Raw genomic sequence first — 23535 nt, 5'->3', positions numbered from 1 at the left:
CCCTCTATAAATAAACATTTAATAATACAGTAAATTAACCTCTAGTGAGCATCGTAACCAAGGACCTGTACCACATGCCAATGTTTTCTGCTTGTCTCACTTAATTTTCACAACAATCCTGTGAAGCCTGTGTTGATAGATGCAGTTTATAAATTAAGAGACAAAAGGTCTCTGAGGTCAGCTTGGTTACACTATTCAATAGCAGAACAGGCTATGAGCCCAAGCTCCTGACCTTAGTCCCAGAAGATTTAAACAAAGTACCAGCTGTGTTTCAGCTTCAAGGCTGCCCAGAATGAGAATGCCCCCTGAATTTCACAGCACTGATGCCCCAGAGCCATGGGGAAACCTCCAGCGAGAATTTAATACTCCATTGTTTGGGCTCAGACCTCCCCAATCCCTAGCTGTCCCACAGGGTCTTCATGTGTGTCTTGCCCATCTAGGTTTCTCAATTAACTCCTGATTCTCTTCATGGAAATGTAATTCAGAGCCCACCTGGGCCAACAAAAAGGAAGGAGAAGGCAAGGAAAAGAAGGAATAGGGAAGGGAGAAGAGAGGAAAGGAATAAAACAGACTTTGTAACATTTCAAAGCACTTTCAAATCTATTATCTGCCTTGTCTTCCTACCCTCTTAAGGAGGTAGGCAAGACAGTCATTGTCACTTCTGCTTCATAAAAGAAACTGAGACTCTTTGATTTAAAAAAAAGAAATCATAATGTTGATATGATCAAGGTATAACCACTACCAGTATTTAGGAGAAGTTTAAAAGACCATAAGCTGGCATTGGAAGGAACACCATGGTAGGCTTTTTTGTAAATTTATTTTGTATTTAATTAAATAAGGTATAAAGGCTGGTGAAGTGTAATATAATTGTGTAAACAAATTCTGTTAATAGAGAGATGTACAGACTTGTTTTATACTGTATCTTGAAACTTGTGAAATAAAGAATCCACCTCTGGTTATCCTGTAAAAAAAAAAAAAAAAAGAAAAAAGAAACTGAGACCTAGGGGGCCATACAAAATTCAAAGGAGAATGGAGAAATAGTGTTAGAGCCATATGGTAGAACAAGGGTTGGCAAACTAGGCCCAATATTTGTATAGCCCAAGAGCACAGAATGTTTGATATTTTTAAAAGGGTTGTAAAAACAAACAAAAACAAAGAATAAGTGACACAGAACCATGATGGCCTGCAAAATCCAAAATATTTACCATCTGTCCCTTTACAGAAAATTGTTGTAAGCCACACACAAAAAATAACCTAGCACTATTTTCATCAGCAAGCATGGTTCTCAAAATATTATGTTGAGCAAAAATGCAAATTTCAGAATGATGCTTGCAGTATAATAAAGATTAAAGACCTAAAAGATCAATATATGGTATTTGTGGATACTGTACAAATGTAATTAAGTTATAAATTGTGCATGAGAACATTAAATACTGAAATCATGAAAGGGTCTCAGGGTGCCCCAGTTATACTAACATTTTATTTCTTAAAGAGAAAAAAAGGTAATTCTGAAGCAAACATGTCATATGCATATTTGGTAAAGTACACAAGGAGGTATGTGGGTGTTTGTTATGTTATTTTCTACTCCTGTCTATATGCTTTAATATTTTACAATACCAATATTTTGAATTAATGTACAAAGAAAAAATATCTGCAGTTAAAAAGTGGGTGGATACTGTAGACACTGTGTATGGTTTTTAGCAGGCCTCCAGAAAAACACCAAAAAAGCCCTCATGACATCCTTGTGGGCAAGTTACAGAAAATTCATATGCTAATATGAGTGCAGTTAGATGGATCTGCAACTGGATAAGCAGTCTGTACTCATATTCTTCACTACTTCCATTAGGAATAAAGGGCATTTGCCAAGGAGCTTGAGGCTTATGGCTTTGGGGCTGTCCTAGTCTCACATTCTTGTCAACTACCGAAGGCATATATGTATAGCTGTGACCAAACCGGGAAGATAAGAGAATTATGATTCAACATGTTCTCAACAGGCTGATACACTGGGCATGAATCCAAGAAAAGGAAACAGAACAAGAAAAAATATCAAGCCCTACCTTTTTATGTTTAAAAATACATTGTACAGGTACAGATAGGTAAATCTTGGCTTAGCTCCTCTCAGCATGACAAAAAGAACTGAGAGAATTTATATCCATCCATATAAACCAATTCTATATTTTAGCTCCTCCCAAAGATACATTTGGGCACATAAAAAAAAATCACAGAGTCCAGATTAAAGCCAAACAAAACAAAACAAAATAAAATATAACATAATCCCACTGCTAACAGCTTCTGTCAAAATAAGTTTGCAATATCATATGTAATTATGACTGCCATGTTTTAAGAAAAAAAAAAGTGACAAGCCAGATTGTATTTCAAGTATAGTAACATTGATGGCTACAAAGCATTCCATTAGAGAAATGACTGGAAGATTTGAAAAACAGAAAAGAAAAAGGAGATAAGATAGTTGTGAATATTTGGAGATCTGTCCTGTAGTAATGGGGAGTGGATGTGTTAGTGCTGCTTTAGTGGGAAAAAAATCAGGTCTAACCATGAGGCTGAAGGTTAAAGGAGGCTGATTTCCATAAAATATAAATAAAATATAATATCTACTTAGTGGTGTCAACTTGGTGGGGGTATTATCATGAAAGGGATTTCTATTCCCCCCAATCTTCTCTCAACTGTGCTGTGGAAACGGAATATGGAAAAGGTGACAGTGACCCACTTCTAAGCCTAGATCACAAGAGGTTCTGCAGCTCTGCATGCTTTAACTCTTCCCCGAGCCCCACAAGCAGCAGGCTAGCCTGCTGTGGGAGTGAAGAGCACCTGTAAGTGAGCCATCCCAAGTGCAGTCATCCTAGATCAGTGACTCCCAAATGACCCAGAGGTCGAGTGTGTACTCAGAAGCAAGCTCAGTCAAGATGGCCCTGGCCCAGCCCAGACTGGTCTAGCTCTGCCCCGTTGACCTGCAGACTGATGAGCAATGATTAAGGCTTACTGTCTAAACCATTATGTTTTAGGTGGTCTGTAACTTACAATAGCTAGCTGATATCGAGGAGACCTGGAATGGCATATGGTACCTTGGTCTCTTCCTTCAAGTCTCTCACCTTCAGAAATCTATAAATGATAATCAGGCCTCAGTCTATCTATCTGTGAATAATCCTAAACTCCAGGGTACACCCAAAGAGCTATTTCAGGAGAACAGCAGTGGGGTGGGCCTGCGGGTTCCAAGCTTAGAAGGCAGGAAATGAAGTGTTTGGCTACCCATGTTGTGAGCACTCTTCAGCTTGAAACCCCCCTTTAGGTGGCTTCTGGGAGGGAAAGTGAGGGAGTGGCCTCTTACCACATAGATAATAGAAGCCCCTATTCTCTCACCTCACCTCTCAGGTTATTTCCTTATAGAAAATCTGAGGGTGGGGATGTGGGGGTTGATTGTGGTATGGCTGGTTTGTCACACTTGGAAAATCTTGAAGAAAGGAATCTGACCAATGCTTAGAGACTTTTTTTCCCCTGAATGTGGCACATACAGCACCTGGGCCTGATATCTTCTGGGGGAAAAGGAAAAGTTCCACTTACACAAGGAAGAACATACCAATAAGAAAGTTTTATCAGTGGAATGGTGCCTTTTGAGTACTGAGAGCTCTACTGCTGAACATTATCAAGCAGACACTGGTGGACCACCTGTAAGGGACACCAAAGAAGGGATTTCTACACAGAGTACAAAGTCAGATATGATGACCTCTTAAGTCCTCTCTACCTCATAATATTCTCCATCTCCATGAGCAGCAGTGTTGGCTAAAAGCCTAGCCATGGGCCAAGCCTCCAAAAACCTGGTTTCAGTCTTGGCTTTGGGTCCTTAAACCTCCTGAACCTTGGTGTTGCAGATACTATGGGCCTCCCACTTAACTGGTATCCTTTCTTCATTCTTCCTTGAAGGCAGGACTCTAATCCTGATTACATGCTTGCTCTCCCATATGTTTAAGGAAGACACTCACAGGTTTGGACCCTGAAGTAAATCAAGATTTGTGTAGACCAATTTTAGGTCCTACAATTTTTTGTCACAAACATAAAAAATTATATATGCATGGTCTAATCACTGGGTTAAGTGGATGAGGTTGATCTATCTATTCCAGGCCCCACCCAGGTGCTCTGTGGGGACAGGGGCATCTATACCTTAGAGGCATCTATAACTCTCGATTACCATGGCTAGGGACTAGTTTAGCCTGACCTATGTCTGGCCAACGAAACCTGAGGAGAATTCTACTGAATGAAAGGTCCCCAATTAAAAAAAAAAGCACACAGGAAGAAACCTCTCTTCCCCCTGGCTTGGTCATGCCTACATGTGTCTAGACCTATAACAATCTGTAGCTGGTTTATTTTTAAGATTTTATTTATTTATTCATGAGAGACACAGAGAGAGAGAGGCAGAGACATAGGCAGAGGGAGGAGCAGGCTCCCCACATGGAGACTGATGCAGGATTTGACCCCAGGACTCTGGGACCATGCCCTGAGCCAAAGGCAGACAGTCAACCACTGAGCCACCCAGGTGCCTCACCTGTAGCTGTTTTAAAACATGGCCCCCAAATTCTTTGACATTCTTCCCATTGAGAAGTAGAGTCTGTGTCTCCTCTTCTTGAATCTGAGATCTAGTGACTGATATGGCAAAAATGACTCTGCCAGTTTCTGGGCAAACATATTAAGAAATGGGAAACTTCTACTGCATATCTCTTAAAACAGTCATTCCTAAGACCTAGCTGCCATGCTGTGAGGAAGGCAACAAAAGGACCATAGGCCTTCAGCCCTCAGTCCTAGCTAAGCAACCGAAAGGAAACACAGTACCAAACTGCCAGCCATGTGAGTGATCCATCTTGGAAGTCTTCAAACTGTTCTAGGTGATGCCACATGGGGCAGAGATAAGCTGACTCTGCTGAGATTCACCTAAATTACAAGTTCGTGAGCAAAAGAAAGGCCTGTTGTTATTTTAAGTCACTACGTTTTGTGGCGGTTTACTATGAGCAAAAAATTACAAATACACCGTCCTCTTGCAATCACAAGGAGAAATGTACAATGATAGAAAATGCCGAGGTCCTTGATGATACTATTGCATCAGTAAACTAGCCAACCACGGGATCATTCTGCCTCTGAATTTATTATAGGAGGTGGTAAATATATCTATATCTATACATATAAAACATGTATTTTTAGTTTTTATGTTTATTTATTTTTAAGCAACTTTAAATGAGGACTTCTATCATTTGTAGTTGCGATGTCTTCAATGATACTCTCCACCTTTTCATTTGTAAAAAACGAGATTAATACAACTGCCCTGCTCTTTAGGTTTCATCATTCACTGAATATATACTGAGAATCCATACGTGCCAAACTGGCATGCACAAATGAGTAAGACAAAAACCCACGGCTACACCAGTAGATCATGCCTAACCACTCTCCTCACCCCCAACAAAAACTAATAAACATTCACTGAGGAAGCATGAAGAAGACAGATAAATGGAAAGAAGAAAAAAAAATAACCCATAACCTCAGTATCCCAAGACAACTAATTGACATTTCAGTGTATTTCCTTTGAGACTCCTTTTGAAGTTTTCTATTTTGTGTATGTGTGTGCCTATGTGCATGTGAGTGAATGTGTGTACATACAAAAATCTGAGAAGATGTTGTGGCAGAAACTTCTAAACTTATATAAAGCACTACACACACACATAAAGCACTACACACACACACACACACACACACACAGCTATCTATCCTTCAACATCCCTCCCTGTGCCTCTAAGAAGGTACAAATTAAAACTATTATCTTTAGCCTAGTTCATAAAACACAGCTGGTCTTGGAAATAGGTGATACGTTAAGTTTTTTTGTGAAGCTAGACAATGTGTCTGGCCAAGGTACATCTCTGGGAAGTGCCCTAGTGAAAATGAAGGCAATTATGTCCGGTTACCAAGTTCAAAGAACTGTATTATAAAATTAGACCAGTGAATCCTAGTCTCTTCAGCCCTTCCCCAAATATGGCAGAAATAAAACAGTAGGGATGAGTTATTAAGAATGCTTTCCAAGGAATCCAAGACACAATAAATACCTCTGAAATCACTAACTGAAACATCCTATGCTAACCACCACCTTCTACCCATTCAGTACACCTGTCTAAGAACTACTACAACTGTTTTTTATGTACTTTATATAGCTTTCAAATCAAATGAACCCTTTTATTTCCCCCCATCCAGCTAAGAATCCTTGATGAACAACTTCATTCACTGTCTTGCACAAACCTCAAACACACTTGCCCCTCTGTTCTTTTACAGTCTCTGACAGAACTTGTACCCCGGAGGGATCTAGCTATCTTTTCCACAGCTGTACGTGCCTGGCCCACTGTGGTTCAAATTACTACCTCTATTCAGATGACTACTTTCAGGTAGCAGAGCCTGAGGCAAGCATTTGGATGCAGGTGGTTCATCTAGGATGTAAGCCTAGGAAAGAAAGGGAAGGAGTGAAGGCAGCAGGGCTAAGAACCACTATGTTAAGCTGGTTACCACTGTGGCAAGTAGAGTTCAGTGTCTCTAAGGATCCACAGAGGATTGTACAGTTTGGACCCCAAATTATCCATCTTAAGGACAGAGGCTGAGGCTGAGGTTATATCCATTGACTACCATCTCCTTTGGTTTGCAGGTGCCCCCACAAGTGTTCCCCCATACTTCTCATCTATACTTGAGCTGCATTATCTGGCATAGGAGAAAACCTTAAGCAGAAAAAAGAGAAATATTACCGTGTATGCTGGGACTTGTAGTTGATGTGCGATGCTGGCACCGCATGTGGAATTCTTCACCACAGCTGCACTAAAATCCAGAGGGCCAAGGAAAAGTGGCTAAGAGTATCCAAGAGCCTGCTATAGGCCCCAAATGTAGCTTTCCAGGCTATACATCCATTTTGCCTGCAAACTAAACCTTCAAACTCTATAATGATTCCCCATAGACACTTCCAACTCAAAATGACAAACCAAGAAGAGGAGGATGCATACCCATGGAGTTAAACCCTTTAATAGCATTTGCTGATGGCAGTAGCACGGGGCTCCCTCAACGGTGAGTGGGCTTGCCAGTGGATGAGGCTATGAGGGCACTTGTTAGGCCCTAGAACACAAGCATCCACAATTCTTCCTGAATTGGGACACGTCATCAATTAGATTGTCCCACCCTTAAAGAAGTGGTAGAGCTCAAGGTCTGGCACTGCCCTCTCTATAGATTGTGAGGTGATGGTCATTGGCCTTGTTACTTGGTAGCTCCAGGACACAGGCTATCAAGTCACTGATATACATGCAAAGTGCATAATCTAGCAGAGGTTCAATGGTCTCCCCTACCACAATGTAATAAAACCAGTTTTATTCCCAAGGACATCTTTATTTCAATATTCCTAATCAAATTCCTTTGTTCTCTTTTGAAATGGTTTTTAACATCTGCTATCCCTTCATAAGTAATAAAATCTTTTAACATATATATATATGTATATGTCACTCATATAACATGATTTTACCTTTTGAAAAATATCTTCTAACTGCTTTGAAACTCAAAATGAGATGCCCAATAGGTTCACCTGTCAGAGCCAGATAAACTGTTGACAGAGAATGGACCTTATATGCACTAAAGCCCAGAAGTGTCTTTTCTCAGCTTTCCTAGCTGAAGCCAAAGTGCCAAGAGAACTGTGTTCACTCTGCCTTCTTCTGTCTTTTCAAAACTTGCCTGTATACTAATGTATTGTTTTGTTTTTGCTCATTTATGGCCATTAAGTTATTCCTCATGGTTGGCAGAAATGGGTGGGAATTTGGTTTTAGGATCTGACCATTTGGAGATCTCTCTACTTGGACTCCTGGTTTATAGAGATCTAGTCCCTGTTGGATGAGAGGCAACAGAGAATCTGGTTTGTCAGTCTTTTTGTTTATTAGTCTCTTTTTAAGCTTAAGTCAATTCAAAATTCCCTGCCCTTTGGGAGGAAAACAGCTTTTTGAAATCTGGACTGGCAAGATTTTGTTTCTGTGTTTACTCTCGATCCATGGCTAAAATTGTAAAGTTGAAGCTGTTTCTCTAGAGCTATATGTCTCCATAGCTGTAACGCAGAAATGCCTTCATCTCTGATTGTAACATTTTCCTACCACTGGATGGTATGAATATGTTAGATTTTAAAGTCTCTTTCTTAATTTAAGGAGCTCTGTTCTGACTGGCATATGTAGATAAGGGATTGTTTATATAAACTGAATATAACAAAATTTCCTAAAATACAGAAATTAAATACATTAAATGTGCTAAATTTTTAAAATATATTTTAAGAATTTAAATTTACATGGAATTTATGTAAATCTTTAACAATTTCAACTAGTATGTATTTGGAGTTTAACGAAAATATGTTTTCTCTAATATATTGGTGTGAAATACAGTACAAGCATACCTTTTTATGCTTCTTGGATATATTTTTGCTAAACTACACAGGTTTATAATCAAATGGGCTAGAATGACCTACTGATGTTTAAGATTACAAAAATACCAATTTATTTTTAAGCAAATTGAATCACTGTTCTGACAAATTTGTATTTCCACAATAATGAGGTTTTGTAGTATGCCACCTTGAAAAGCATTTCCAAAATCTTTAGATAACTGAAGACCTTTGACCGGTATTGTGAAATAGTTAGTAGACACAGAATAGACACCTAGATCATTTCTAAGTAAAATACTAAAACATTCATTACTAAGTATAATTTTAGTTTATACTTTTGCTTCTTGTTTGTGTATGCTATAAAGAGGCTATATCTTTGGGTTTGTAGATGGATGTGTTCATTTCTGCCATGATGTGAAATGTGTAAGGGAATCATGTAGCTAAATAAAATCTAGGTTGAGTGTAAATACAAGCTCTATCTAAATTAACAGAAATTCACAATTATCCACCCCCTAGTTTCCTTTGTGAAATATGAGTGCTTAAACGTTTTAAGTAATAAATAGGAATGAGACTATATGTGACTGAAACTTTACCTGGAGTCCCAAGATAATGAGACGTGGTTATTTTTTTAATTAAGTGCCAAAAAGAGAATGTTTCTGTCTGAGGTAAAATCACTTGTTCCAGAACTTCCTATGGCTGCTGTAACAAATTACCACACTTAGTGGCTTAAAACAATACATATCTGTTCTCTTACAATTCTGGAGGTCAGAAGTGTGAAATCAGTTTCAGCGGGCTAAAATCAAGGAGTCAGTGGGGCCAGGCTCCCTCCAGAGGCCCTGGAGGAGAGAGAATCCCTTTCATGGCCTTTTCTAGCTTCTAGAGCTGGATTCCTTGCATTCCTTGGCTGCTGGCTCTTTCCTCCAGCTTGAAAGCCAGCAATCCTCACATTATCTTCTTCCTCTGTCATCAAACCTCCTCCTGCCTCTCTCTTATAAGGACACTTGTGATTATTTTAAAGGCACACCAATGTCATTCACAGGGTTTAGGGATTAGAACCTGAGTATCTTCAGGGTCATTATTCAGGTTCCCACCTCACCTTTTATGTAGTCTGTCTAAATAGCAGAGATTCCCTATCTCACCACGGTGACACTTTCTTAGCATTTTATCATGCCTGTGATAATTCCCTTTAAAATAAAAGACACCTGCATTTGCAAATGTGTTAGTGATTTTTGTATGTTTAAATATTGAATTGTTACTTTATTTAACAAATAGCCAAGCTACAATCATTCATGGACTCAGACACCCACAATCCCATCTTAACTCTCAAATCTCCTGGGAAACTTTTGGACTTTACCTTCCAACACTGATTCCAAAATGAAAACTGAAATAAAACTTAATGACACCTTTTGGACTCCAAACTGCCTTTGAGATTTCCCAGAGGTCCCTAAAAAGCAAAGCAGGTTTGTTCTTTTCTTATAAAAAATTGGGAAAAAAACCCAGCTCCATTTGCTATGTTAGTATTGATTAGTTACATAAGAAAAAGTCAAATCCAAAGAAGTATTCAGCCTTCCACAGATTCAAGTTGGAATAGGGAAAATACTATGAAGATCAGTATTTCAGTTCTATGCTGTATGCAGAGTTCCTAGAGATTTGTCAGCACCCTATTATATGTTTCTGTCAGAGTCCTGCTGGTGCTTTCCCTGGTATTAGGCAACAAGCTGCAGTTCCCCATCAGCCGCGTGGACCGCCTCCTGCGCGAGGGTCATTATGCCCACTGCTTAAGCTTGTCCACGCCTGTGTTCCTGGCCAGCATCCTCGAGTACCTGACGGCCAACATCCTGCGGCCAACATCCTGGAGCTGGCGGGCCAGGAGGCCCACAACAGCCACAAGATGCGCATCACCCCCGAGCACGTGCAGAAGGCCCTGGGCAACAACCAACACCTGAGCCAGCTCTTTGAGGAGAACACCTACTGGGGGCGGGGGGGGGGGGTGATGGGATGCCCCAGGCCAGGAAGTGGTCAGTCCCAGGCGGCTGACAGCCTCATCTAGTCTAGTCGCCAGAGCAGCATGCAGATAAGGGGGGCCTGCTCCTCCAGGGGCACCAGCCATTAAAGGGTTGAAGCCCAGGGCTCTGCCTCTGACTTGTCTCAGTTTCTGTCATTCTGAGTCGTCAGTGTCTGTGAGACATTCTCTCCCCCACAACCAGCTACTCCCTTTGGAGTAGCCTATGATTTTGAATGCTATGGAAACAACAGAGTTTCCTTCCAGCACAGACAAAATTAAAAATTTTCCTTATGTCCAAAATGTATTTGATGCTATCCTCCTGCCAGGACGTCTGGCTATTATTAAAAGAAAAGTCCCTGGTCATTGTGATTCTCTGGAAGCCAAAGGAATCCACCTTGCTGATGTCTCTGCAAAAACACTGGTCTCTTAGGGGATCCAAAGACCAAACCTCTGTCATGGTCTGGAATACTGCTTCCCCTAGTGACAACCCAAGAGAATCAACTAGGGTAATACAATTGGCCCATGGAAAGGAAAAACAAAATTGGAAATCTAAAGCTGTTGGTGTCACAAAGAAAAGGAACTCAAAAAGGAACTCGATTTGTACCTAATAATAAACTGTCCTGCCAGAAAATTTAAAACTTGTATATCAACTACCATATATGAATTAAATCACTGATTAACTGAAAAAATAACATTCATGAATCAATATTGGTGGGGAAATGCTGACAAGGCCTCAAAAAGCATTTATCTTCCTTGCTCCATATGCCCTAAATTTAACCCAGGGAAACCTATCTGTACTGTCCCAGACAGTTTCATGTACCCAGTGGACCATTCAAATTTAGCAAATGGATTTCATACAATTGCTTCCATCTACTGGACAGAAGTACATTCTGGTAATGGTTTGCATGTTTTCAGATTGGACTGAAGCTTTCCCACGTAGAGAGGCAACTGTTTCTTCTGTACTTAAATTCCTACTAGAAAAGATTATTTCTGCTTGGGAAATCCCCTTTGAACTTCATAGTGATTGGGGAACCCATTATACTGGTCAAATACTTCGATAAATCTATGCTGCCTGGCCGGCTCGGCAGCTGTGTGTCACTGCATTATCATCCTCAGTATTCACGCCTGGTCAGATGTACAAATGGAATTGCTAAACTCAATTAGCTAAATCAGTTGAAATCTTCCAAATACCCAGAGCAAAAGCATTATCACTGGCTCTTCTAAACCTTAGATCCATTCTCTTTAAGATACATAAACTTTTGTCTTTTGAAATAATTATAGAATGACCAATGTGCTCAGCTTCCATTTCTTTTGACCCACAGCTAATAAAGGTGAGTGCCTGGGAAATGACAGCATCAAACATCACACCTTAGAGTCTGAATACTTCATCTATTGAAAAAGACATCTCCAAACAGACTCCCTTCAACCTTACTGGAAATGCTCCTACCAGGGGCGTTATTAACTAACCTCTGAGCAACCAAACCTCAAGGAATAGATTCTTGGATTCATGTGTCTCATGAAAAAAAGCCCCAAATCTGAACGGACTGGCATACCACCTGGTGATCAAACAATGAAAATTTCTAGAAACTGAAGCAGATGGCATCAGAAATAGCATACCCAAGATGCAAGGATTAGGCCTGTATTTTTTTTTTCCTCTTCTTATTCTGTGTTTAATCTTGTCATTCAGGACTTCAATGGTCTCTTCCCTAGTTTCCCTACTATCCTTTATTTTAGCTTTAACATATCCTTTTAGCTCCACTTTACAAAAACTCTCACATTCTGCTAAACTTACTGATTTCCGGATTTGTGCCAGAGTAAATGATACTCATGATGATGAAACTGAATTGGTGGCCTGGCCACTGTCGTTTGAAGGATGGCAAAACCTACCTGGCAAAGGTGTAGGATTTTCCTTTGGTACCTTGGAACCATCCTTCTGGTAAGCTGGCAGAAAATATTATGGTTTCCCATTGAGTACCCTCCATTCATAAAGGGATACTCTCACTCAGGTCTGGATTCTTACCCAAAATCTTTCTTTCAAAAGCAACGATGGGGATCCCTGGGTGGCGCAGCGGTTTGGCGCCTGCCTTTGGCCCAGGGCGTGATCCTGGAGACCCGGGATCGAATCCCATATCGGGCTCCCGGTGCATGGAGCCTGCTTCTCCCTCTGCCTGTGTCTCTGCCTCTCTCTCTCTCTGTGACTATCATAAATAAAAAAAAAATAAAAATAATTTAAAAAAAAAAAAAAACAAAACAAAAGCAACGATGGAGGGACGCCTGGGTGGCTCAGCGGTTTAGCGCCTACCTTCGGCCCAGGACATGATCCTGCAGTCCGGGAACTGAGTCCCACATCGGGCTCCCTGCCTGGAACCTGCTTCTCCCTCTGCCTATGTCTCTGCCTCTCTCTCTCTCTCTCTCTCTTAAATAAATAAATAAATTAAATAAATAAATAAATAAATAAATAAATAAATAAATAAATTAATAATAAAATCTTAAAAAAAAAAGCAACTATGGGAATGGCAAAACTCTAGGGTATCTCCCAGTAAATATTTGTTAACTATATTATTTTATATGACCTAGATGAACATGAATTCACTCCCTGCTGGAATCCAGACAATTATATAATCTTCCCTATTAATGTATCTCTATTGTAGGGCAATAAAAATGCAGTAAGAAGGGGAAGTGGGAAGCTAATGTGCTCCCACTCAATGGTACTTCACTGGAGACTGACCAAGCATCTGGTAAAAGATGGAAACTTAATTCAACTTACTTTTTTCCTAGAGATCTTCCAGACCTCAACCAAAATCTTACTTATACTAGATCAGCTCACTTGTTACTTCAGATCTATAGAAATTTCACATAACCATTCCCGTAATGCTAGTAAAATAGATTATCATGTGCTCTGTATAAATGATTGCATTTCTTTTTTATGATTACATTTCTGATTATGAGATCTTTTCTTTCACTCCAGGGAAAAGAATCTGGGCAAAAGGACCCAATTATGCCTTATCCTTAGAAGACAGTGGGTACTTCTTTTTAGGTGGAAGAAATATATTCTACACTATCCTTCAACTGAAAGGGATATAGAGGGATTGTTGCCTTACCCCAAATACCAAAACTAGAAATATTCTTCCCTCTACTAATGCAGGGTCTTTCTCCTATCAACATAGAAGGATACGTTGGAAATGGGAAGGTTAAAATTATGGCTGGATACCTACATATAACCCTACAGTGAACAGAAAAAGTTGGGGGCGTGCTTTTACCAGTCTTCTTTCCATGGGCTGAAGTAGTGAAACTTAAAACAACAACAACAACAATTTGCAATCTTTCTATAGTCATGTCCACCACTCTTAATGCTTCTGTCCAAACTTTTGCTATCAACAGACCCAAACAACCTTGTAGAAGTAGTTCTACAAAACCTCCTCACTGCTTAGCAGGGGGAACCTGCATCCTACTTGGAGAAGAAAGTTGTCTTTATGTCAGTAAATCAGAGAAAATAACACAAGAACTAAAAACAATGAAGGACAATATCAAGCTGCTAGCCGAAGGTGGCCAAGCTCCTGGAACTTCAGGACATTTTTTGATCTATTAAACACAGGCAGTTAGGGAAGCTGATTGAGAAGTGCATTTCAATCACTCACTATCATTGAGCTTTTTGTCTTTGATTTAATCTTTTTAAATAAATTTCTACTATTTCGTATTAATAAGCAAATGTCTTCTTCCCAAATGTATGTATAAAATAAAATTCTTCACCTTTCAAAAGCTTTTCCTGAAACTAAAATAACTATGGAAACTAAACCATCCACCTTAAAGGGCTGGACCTGAGATTATTCATTTTTCAATCTTCTTATTGTTCAAATGAGGCCATTATCATTTCCCTCTTCCATGGGACAAGACACCTGAGGATGGAGTCCTCCTCAGCTCTGTGGGACATACAGTACAATCCACCTATAAAGAACTATACTTTTAAGAAAAATTAATATACATACACCTGAAGGACATAACTGATCAGCAATGTTTTCTGTGAAAGATCTTGATCAAAAGGGATGTGAAGGAACTTCAATCTAAAACAGAACCCAAGGATATGAAATGGAAAATCTCACTCCTGTGCCCTAAGGAAAACAAAACTTAAGGACTGAGAGACTGCCTTCCTGTAAATGTCTGCATTTACCAAGAAACTGATAATATTGGAATCTTCTTAATGGGGTTGCATCATATCAACCTTGGAAAGTTTTGCTTATGGTTTCCCAGAGGCATAAACAAGAAATGACCAAGGTTGGCTGGTCTCACAGAATGAGATGAATTGAGCTTTGTTTGTAGGACTGGATTGGTTTTGGCTGCTTGGGGAGTTTTTAAAGCTGGTCTCTACTTGTTTTGATTTTAACAGACTCCAGCTGAATTCTCCCCGCTTTACCATTCCTGCCGAAAAATCCAGCCTACCCCAGACTTTTGGCGGACTTGCCTGTAGCTTGCTATAGTCTATGAGTCCCAAATTACAATTCCTCTGCTATTCTTAAACTCATCTCTTTTCATGATTTTAACCTTGCCTCTTCATTTAGATCAACAAAGACAATCTTCAATTTCAAAAACTTGAGGGGAATAAAAACTGGATCTACCTGTCAAAATCAAAGAGGCTGTCACCACATATGGTCTCTTGCTATGCCCCTGTCACATGGAAAAACAATGACCTAGGAAAAGGGTAGAGTGGCACGCAGAGGACTCAACCTGGTCAAGGCCCATTCCAGTTACAAGTCCTTAGAGAAAAAGGATGCTGCTACATTAATTGAGTACCTACGGTCTGCCTGGGGCTGTAGGAGGCATTTCACATAAGTGTTCATTTTGTTTATGAATCTGCAGTTTGTGCAGATACATCAGGACCTTAAGTTGAGGTCTTGAACCTCGGTACATTAACATTACCAAGGTTCAAGACCTCAACTTAAGTTTTGAGCTTAGTTAACTGGAACACAGACTCAGAACCGAATGCACGTATGAATTTCACACTTTGACCCCTGACTGCAGGCAGAAATGAAAAATATACATACATCTTCCGACAGTAACATCCTGCTGCAAGGTGCTTATATACAGCTGCAGAGTCAGCTGAGGAGCTGAGCCCAGGAAGGCCTGGATCACCGATGCCCGACTGAACGCAGACCTGTGCGTGAACAGCTTGCCTTCTGCCTGGCCCACTTCCTTCTCAATTTCTTCTGAAAAGCCATTTTTTGGTATCTGTCGCTTCTTGGTGATGCTGACATAAGGCTCTTCGATGTGGCCTGATTGACAATAGATGCAGAAGACTTCAAAACACCTGGAAACAAATCAGCAAGTCATGATAATCAGAGGCAGACAGGATTCTGTCTTTTCTCAGTTACCTTGTTTACACTTACTTAGCCTGATTCTCAAAGCTTTGACTTGGCTACTCTGGACTATAGCCCCTTCTCTCAAATCATCCACTGCAAGGAGTTCTGAGCATGCAGTCAGCCCTCTTGTGGCCCTCCGGCAGGTCGACTGTAAATGAGTGTGAACCTAATTGAGAGATGACATCAGAGGCCACTGAAGAAGGAAACCAAGTAGGGAATGGGAAGTGGTTCAGGCTCCAGAGCCACAGAAGAATGTTCAATTTCCTTTCATAACACTTAGCACCTGTGCAACCCTGGACAAGTCCTTTAACCCTTGAACCGTTTCCCTCAATTATAAAGCAGAGATAATATCTACTGTGCCACACTGTTATGAAAATAATACAGCATATTGGTGCGTATGCTTATATGCGTATACATATATATATTTTCCCCCCACATCCACTAGATGCCCTGTATCACCTCAGTTAAAGCAGCAGCTATGGTTGGGAGATCCCCTAGCACAGAGCAGCATGCCATCTAGCACTCTCCTAAAAGACCACAATATACTACTTAGCCCTCGGCTCTCATAAACCCTTATGGGATATGACTAAAGTCAATCCTGTCTGGAGGTCTGTCAGCTATGCCTTGTTTATGGAATAAGCCTACCCTAAGGATGGAGCCTTAACGAGTCACATTTCTAGACTGACCGAGTACCTGGCTTTTAAAATTAGATTTTCTCCTCTAGGTAATGATATGGATAGCAAAGAGAGGAAGAGTACCAATGTGCGTGACTTACTTTGAATCGCACATGCAATACACATGGATTGAGGGATCAATTGAGGGAGGAATAGACGTGTGAAACAAAATGCTAACTGTAGAACCTAGGTGGTGAGTACTTGGGTGTTCACTGTACAATTCTTTCATGTTGTCTTCTGTATGTTTGAAAATTCTTCATAATAAAATGTTGGGGAAAAATGGGTTTTCCTTCAAATAAGAAAAATGCTCATGGCCTTACATTTAAAAATTGTTAAAGGACTTTTTTTTCTCCCAACATGCAATTTTATAACAACTTTATAATGCCGCCAGAAGGTTTTATGGCTTCACTTATTTTATTGAAAGTTGTTAACTTTGTACTCTCACCCAAGGCAACAATGGCAACAAGAATACATTTATAATTTTAAATAATAAAATAAAACTTGATGTAAGAAAGGAAATGCAAGAGTATGAAGTGGACATATTTTGTGACTGTTGTTTTTGTTCATTTATTCCTGGAAGAAGGTACATAGCAGTGTGTGTGTGTGTGTGTGTGTGTGTGTGTGAGAGAGAGGAGAGAGAGAGAGAGAGGAGGTGGGGGAGACAGGTTTGTCTGCTACATTTTGTCCAATGGGGTCACAGACACTTTAATATAGTACATAAAAACAGGTAAAATGGCCTGGGCCAATTTGTTCAACTGAAAATAATGAAGTACAGGTTATGAGTTCAAGTTCAACTAATCCAAGTGAATTTTCTCTGAGGAAAAAAGCCTCCAATCTATAAGAACTATTTGAGGCCCAGCAACTTCATACAACATAGACTAGAAGACAGATTAAATAAATCAAAAAACATATATTCAATGGAATATTATCCAGTCTTAAAATTGATAGTATAGTCTTATATCTACTAATACATAAAAATGTTTATTTGGTAAGTGAAAGGAGTAAATTAGAATATAATATATATAGAAAATTCCATTTTTTGTAAAAAAATTTTGTATATGAAAACATATAAATCACACATAAACACTGGAATGCTTGATTTGGCTCACACTGACTCAAGAGACTGTTAAACAGTTAAGAATCATGTGAGCCAGTTGTTAAAAAACTGGTAACTTGAAATAGGCCATGATAGGAATATTTACATCACAGAAACCAGCAAACACCACAATTCAGGGATCCCCGCCCCCCCCAAGAGATAGTTTAGCAGTTACTGCAATAAAAATATGAGTAAAGATACACAATAAAATGGTGAAAACTGTTCTCTCTAGGCAGTTGAATTAGAGGTTTTTTATTTTTTAATTATGTGTACCTGTTTTCTGTTCTTTCAACAACAAATATGTTTTACATGAATAATCAAATCAGGCTTAGAATGTTTAAAGGCTAAACAATCAACCAAACACCAGCACTAAGTTGCTACCTCAGCACCAGTGCTAAGAGGTAGATGAATGAAAATAAAGGTTCAGAGAAAGCCATTCTCTTGATGCTGAGGAAGGTGCTGGATTAAATAGGAAGCATGTACAGAATTGTGGACAAACTGAAATGTCAGTGTCTCCAATAGGGACCATAGATGCTTCCAGAATGGCTTTTCACAGAGGTGGCCTTGAAGCCCAAGTGGGACACATTCGTAATCCACTATTTTTCCCAATTAATACATTTATCTCAGCACAGAGTTTTACACATAGCAGGTGTTTAGTAAGTTTGTGTATCGTCCTAAGACTTCCACTACTTGCCACTACTGGTTAAGAAAACTGATAAGAAACAAACTACCATTCTTCTTGGAATTCTGCAAGACTCATCCAATTACTCCAAATGTGGGGGTTTTTAAAATTTCTTTCTCTTTCTCTCTCTCTTTTCTTTTTTTGCTTGAGAGATGGTCTAAATATAGCCGTAAATTAAATATTTTCATCAAAGTCATTCAAGGCTGTTTTTCAGTATCATGCAGGCCAAGCATTGGCAACTATCTTCTGTATTTACAAAGAGTAAATATTTTAGGCTTTGCAGGTCACAGTCTGTATTGCAACGACTCAGTTCTGCCACTGCAGTGCAAAAGCAGCCATATGTAATACATTAAATGAATGAGCATGGCTGTGTTCCAATAAAACTTTATTTACAAAAATAGGTAGTGGGGGAATTTGGCCTGTGAGGCATGGTCTGCCAACCCACGATGTACAAAATCAGCAGGCTGATCCTTTTTTTTTTTTTTCCATTTGCCCCATTTTCAAGTGTCACAGTGGAAGGAGTTTTATTCCTTATCCGAAACCATGCTTGTTAGTGTCTGCACAAATAACTCATGGTACCAGAGACCCTCTAAAGCAGTTAATAAAAACACATTTTCAAAAGAAATACTGACTATAATCTCCTATACACCATGTTATCTTCATGTGACACACATGCTCGATGAGGCTATACAAGAACTAAACTGGTTAAATAGTGCCAAGTGCCCTTTGAAAAGCCACTTGCATAATCTCCCTGAACCTCAATTTTTCCACTGTCACAAAAAAGAAAATGACAGGTCACAGGGTTTTATAGTAGATGGAACTAGATACTGTACGTAAAAGCACTTTGCAAACAAAGAAAAAAAAGCTCTTCAAATTTAGGCTGTTATTAAAGTCTTTTGAAAGTTTATTATACAAAGAAATACTATGATGAATCATTTTGCAATGTTCTATAAAAAATTACTAGTACTTCTTAGCTTTCATGTTAATAAACCCAGATTTTCCTCATGATACCAGTAAAATACAAATGGAGGGAAATCCCTTGAACTTGAAACTCATTTATATTTATCCCTTCTCCCAATTAATTAATAAAATTAACATGATTGCAAAACAACGATAAATAGATTTTGTTGTTGTTAAGAGTTGTTTTCCCCTCTCTGGTTTGCCAGAATATCTATTATCATTCACAATAAGATCATCCTTAAAACCAAAAAATAAACTCAAGATATTATTCAATGATCAATCATTCAAACCTAACCTTAATAAGGAAACAACCACACAAACCACAACTCGTTATATTTTTTATTTTTTTAAAGATTTTATTTATTTATTCACAAGAGACACAGAGAAAGAGGCAGAGACAGGCAGAGGGAGAAGCAGGCTCCATGCAGGGAACCTGAGTGAGACTCGATCCCAGGACCCCAGGATCATGACCTGAGCCAAAGGCAGGTGCTCAATCACTGAGCCACCCAGGCATCCTCCAGTTTCAAATGGAGGGCCTAGTTTTTAATATTTAGCCCATAATCATTACAGTGTAATGCAGTGAAGATTTGAGTAAACTCAAAAACAGCATCTCACCTAAAAAGAACATGAGTTTGGCTAGTTAGTACCCACCAAAAATAAATTGAGCTACATTTTCCAAAAACAATTTTGAAATATTAGTGAGTCAAATAAGTAAGAAGGGGAAAGAAACATACCATGACTCTCCTTTGTTTGGGGGAAATAATTTTGATCTTTACGTAAAGCTGCTATCTTGGAGTTAAAAGAGACTCAAACTGTCAGGAGGGAAAACTTCCAATAAGATATTAAGTCATGTGACTACATAACAGCAAATTGCTTTTCTCTTAATCTGGAAGCTAAGAGGTTTGGGTTCATGTTTTGTGTACCTCAGCTCTAAGATCATGGGTGAAGTATCTCCTTGAAATAAATCAGGTGCAGAGGCACCTGGGTGGTTCAGTGGTTGATAGTCTGCCTTTGGCTCAGGATGTGATCCTGGGGTCCTGGGATTGAGTCCCAGCATCGGGCTCCCCGTGGGGAGTCTGCTTCTTCCTCTGCCTATGTCTCTGCCTCTCTCTTAGTGTCTCTCGTGAATAAATAAAATCTTTAAAAAAAAAAAAAAGAAAGAAATCAGCTGCATTAGAATAAAAGAGTCCTGCTGACAGTAGGGGATGATTTGTTGACTTATTTTTTATGTTTTGTTTTTCCCCAAAAAAGACAATGACCCATTCAGAATTTTCTGCAAGTAGGTCTTTCTATGGTATTGAAACCTTTTATATAGCTGAGAAGTTATCTCTTCAAAGTGCCAAATTTTTTTAAAGAAAGTTAAAATGTTTTTACTATAAAAACTGAAAGATGAAAAAAAAAACTGAAAGATGTAGAGAAGTATATAATAATGGGGAAAATGATGTACTTTGCTATATTTTCCAGGACAAAATTAAAACCGCCCATAACTCTGTCATCCAGAAATTACCAGTCTCTACAACTTGGTATACTTCCTTGAGCTCAGGTTTATATGTGCCATCCTATTTTTATACCTATCATGTCATTAGCTTTGTCTTGGATAACTCTCAGTATTTAGAAATATTTCAAATGGCAGTAATGATAGAGATCACTCACTTGGATAGCTATTGAAGTCGTTATCTGAACTCTGTTTTCGTTTTTTGTTTTTGTTTTTTTAACTGAACTCAATTTCTTAGAAGCTTTGTGAACATCGTCTGGGGTATCATTTTCCTCATCTATAAAGTGGGAACAGTGACATCTACTTCATGGTGAGGATTTGTCCTGAGGGATCTAAGCACCTACCAAACCATCTAGCGCAAGCTGCGTTGAGAATTGTCAGTTCCCTTTTACCTGTTACTTCATTTAAACATCATAAGCGGGCTGCCAGGGTGGTTCAGCAGTTTAGCGCCGCCTTCAGCCCAGGGCGTGATCATGGAGACCCAGGATCCAGTCCCACATCAGGCTTCCCGCATGGAGCTTGCTTCTCCCTCTGCCTGTGTCTCTGCCTCTCTCTCTCTCTCTCATGAATAAATAAATAAAATATTTAAAAAATAGAGCATGGGTGCTCCAATTAAATATCATAAGCAATGAGTTTTCTTCTCAAGGTTAATAAACGATGAGTGCCTTGCCCAAAGTCAGATCACACTGATTTTACTGAGCGGGATTACATTCAGGATGCTGTGGCCTACTTGGCCAGGGAGGACTAACTCCTCACTAAATAGCTCCAAGTTGCACCTTTGAAAATCCCTCTGTCACTCCTTGTTTTCCCTAACTCTTCTCTTGCTCTTAGATGTCAGTAGCAACATTTAAGTTCCGCCAGTATACCTGTTTTTCTTCCTTTCTAGCATTCTGTGGCTTCTGGAGCCTGGGAGACTTGTTGACCAAGTTTGTCCTGACTGTGAACTACAGGTCAATATTCTGAGTGTCAGCTGGGATAGCTGTGTTTAATATGAAGTGCCAAGTTTCATAATAGTGCTCTCTAAAATCTATCTTGCTATTGGACTTTTTTGTCTATGTGTGTGTTGGGGCGGGGAAAATACTGCCTGGTAGGGAAAGATTCCTGGCTAGCTGAATTTTCTGGCAGCTGAGCTCTAGCCTTTCTATCTCTCCCAATTTGTCTATCACCTGTGTCTAAATTTAATATTATAAATTGCTTTCTAATATAAATAAAAATCCTTTGTTTTGGTTTCCCTACAGAGTTGAAAGCTGTCAAAATAACACATTTTAAACTCTCTCCATGGTCCTTAGATAAGCCAGTCTACTTCACTACCATGCATTCTACCAGCTTTGTGTTAATCGAAATTAATTTCTAGAAATGTCACTAATGTTTTTTTTTTTTTTTTCTTAACGAACTGCAAGTTTCTATCTTCATGGCACACTGTGTTCCAGCTTCAGTGACTATGTTTGTAAGTTAGGCAGGGCCGGAAGGCATTTCTACAACCCTGTTTCCACACCAAGAGAATGATGCGTGGATTTCTAGAGGTCGGTATGAGAATTTAAATAAATTAATATTTGTAAAGCGCTCAGAACAGTGCCGGGCACCCAGGAAACTCCACGTGTTTGATAAATTGAAGAATCTGCACACGCTTTTGCTCTAAAGGCGACTGAGCCCCCACACACCTCAGGGTTTGTCACGACACAAGCCAATCCTGCCAGAGCCCACCTGACCCCAGGAAGGCCTTTTGTTTTGTGAGGTCGAACTATAGGCAACTGCCATTTCTGTTGGTCAAGTTCGGTCGCATATTGGCAGTTTCATATGCGAGGACCTAAGGGGAACGCGATCCGCCCCTGCTTTATTCCCACTCTCCCCGGATTCTGTCGCATTCGCGTGACAGGAACGGTGGGGCCGAGGAGCAGGGCGGGCCGGCCTGGGCCCGGCACCCAGTGCAGCCACCCGCCCCTCCCGGAAGGCCGCCCCCTCGGCCGGGGCAGGGGGAGGGGGCTCCGGGGGCCCCCGCACGCACCTGAAGAGCGGCCCGAGTTGCAGCAGGTGCAGCAGCAGCACGAGCGGGCGGTCGCGGCTGAAGTCCCGGTGCACGAAGAGGAGCGTGAGCTGCACTAGCGCGCAGGGCAGCAGCGAGAAAAGCAGCGTCAGCGCCTGCCACATGCCATCCCCGCCCGAGCGGTAGGTGCTGCTCAGGTACAGCGCCGCCGTCGTCTCGGCCACGAACAGGAACACGGACGCCAGCACCGAGCCCGGGAATTTCATCTCCGCGCGTCAGCGGCGCGTACCGGCGGCAGACGCTGTGGCGGCGGCGGCGGCCCGAGGGGCTCCCGGCATGCCCGGCCCCCGACTGCTCCCGCGCTCTGCGCTGCCCGCCGAGGGCATGGGGCGGCCCGCAGGCCGGGGCGCCGGAGCTGGGCCTGGGGGCACCCGGCCTGGCTGGGGTGGGGCGGGGAGCGCGGCCCAGCAGAGACACGCCCACGCGCACCGTGCGCCGCCCGCGCGCAACCCCGCCGCGGGCGTCTCTGCGGCGACGGTCCTCTGGCGGGCCGCGAACCTGCGCCCTACGACTGCTTGCGCCGCAGCCCCAACGGCTGCGGCGGGCCCCGCTGGCCCCGCGCTCAGCTTCTGGGTCCTAGAGCCCTTTTCCTGCGCTCGCGTTCACGTTCCTTTGAAAAACTGCCACCACTGGGGCCCAGAATCCGGGTCTGGACGCCTTTCCATCCCCGTCTCTATTCTGCGAGCCTAGAGAACGCTTAATTCCTCAAAGGACCGACGTTTCCGGTCATTTAAAAATAACCAGGCCACACAGATGCTTTTCAAAGTACGAGTGTGAAGTCCTGTACC

At 40.8% G+C, this 23535-nt stretch overlaps 1 protein-coding gene across 1 annotated transcript in view; it reads right to left on the bottom strand.

Annotated features, from left to right (window-relative positions):
• The window catches only part of XK (X-linked Kx blood group antigen, Kell and VPS13A binding protein), a 43385-nt gene extending 20234 nt beyond the window's left edge, over nt 1-23151 (bottom strand). The window contains exons 1-2 of the mRNA XM_055337343.1: nt 22709-23151; nt 15482-15744 (exon numbers count right to left, since the gene is read on the bottom strand). Of these exons, the coding sequence (XP_055193318.1) occupies nt 15482-15744; nt 22709-22953 (508 nt within the window). The 5' untranslated portion in view covers nt 22954-23151. The remainder of the gene's footprint in view (nt 1-15481; nt 15745-22708) is intronic.
• Nucleotides 23152-23535: the final 384 nt, after the last annotated feature.

The sequence above is a fragment of the Nyctereutes procyonoides genome, unplaced genomic scaffold (assembly GCF_905146905.1).
Source record: "Nyctereutes procyonoides isolate TBG_1078 unplaced genomic scaffold, NYPRO_anot_genome, whole genome shotgun sequence".
Taxonomy (NCBI): Eukaryota; Metazoa; Chordata; class Mammalia; order Carnivora; family Canidae; genus Nyctereutes; species Nyctereutes procyonoides.
This window is presented reverse-complemented; position numbering and strand designations above follow the sequence as displayed.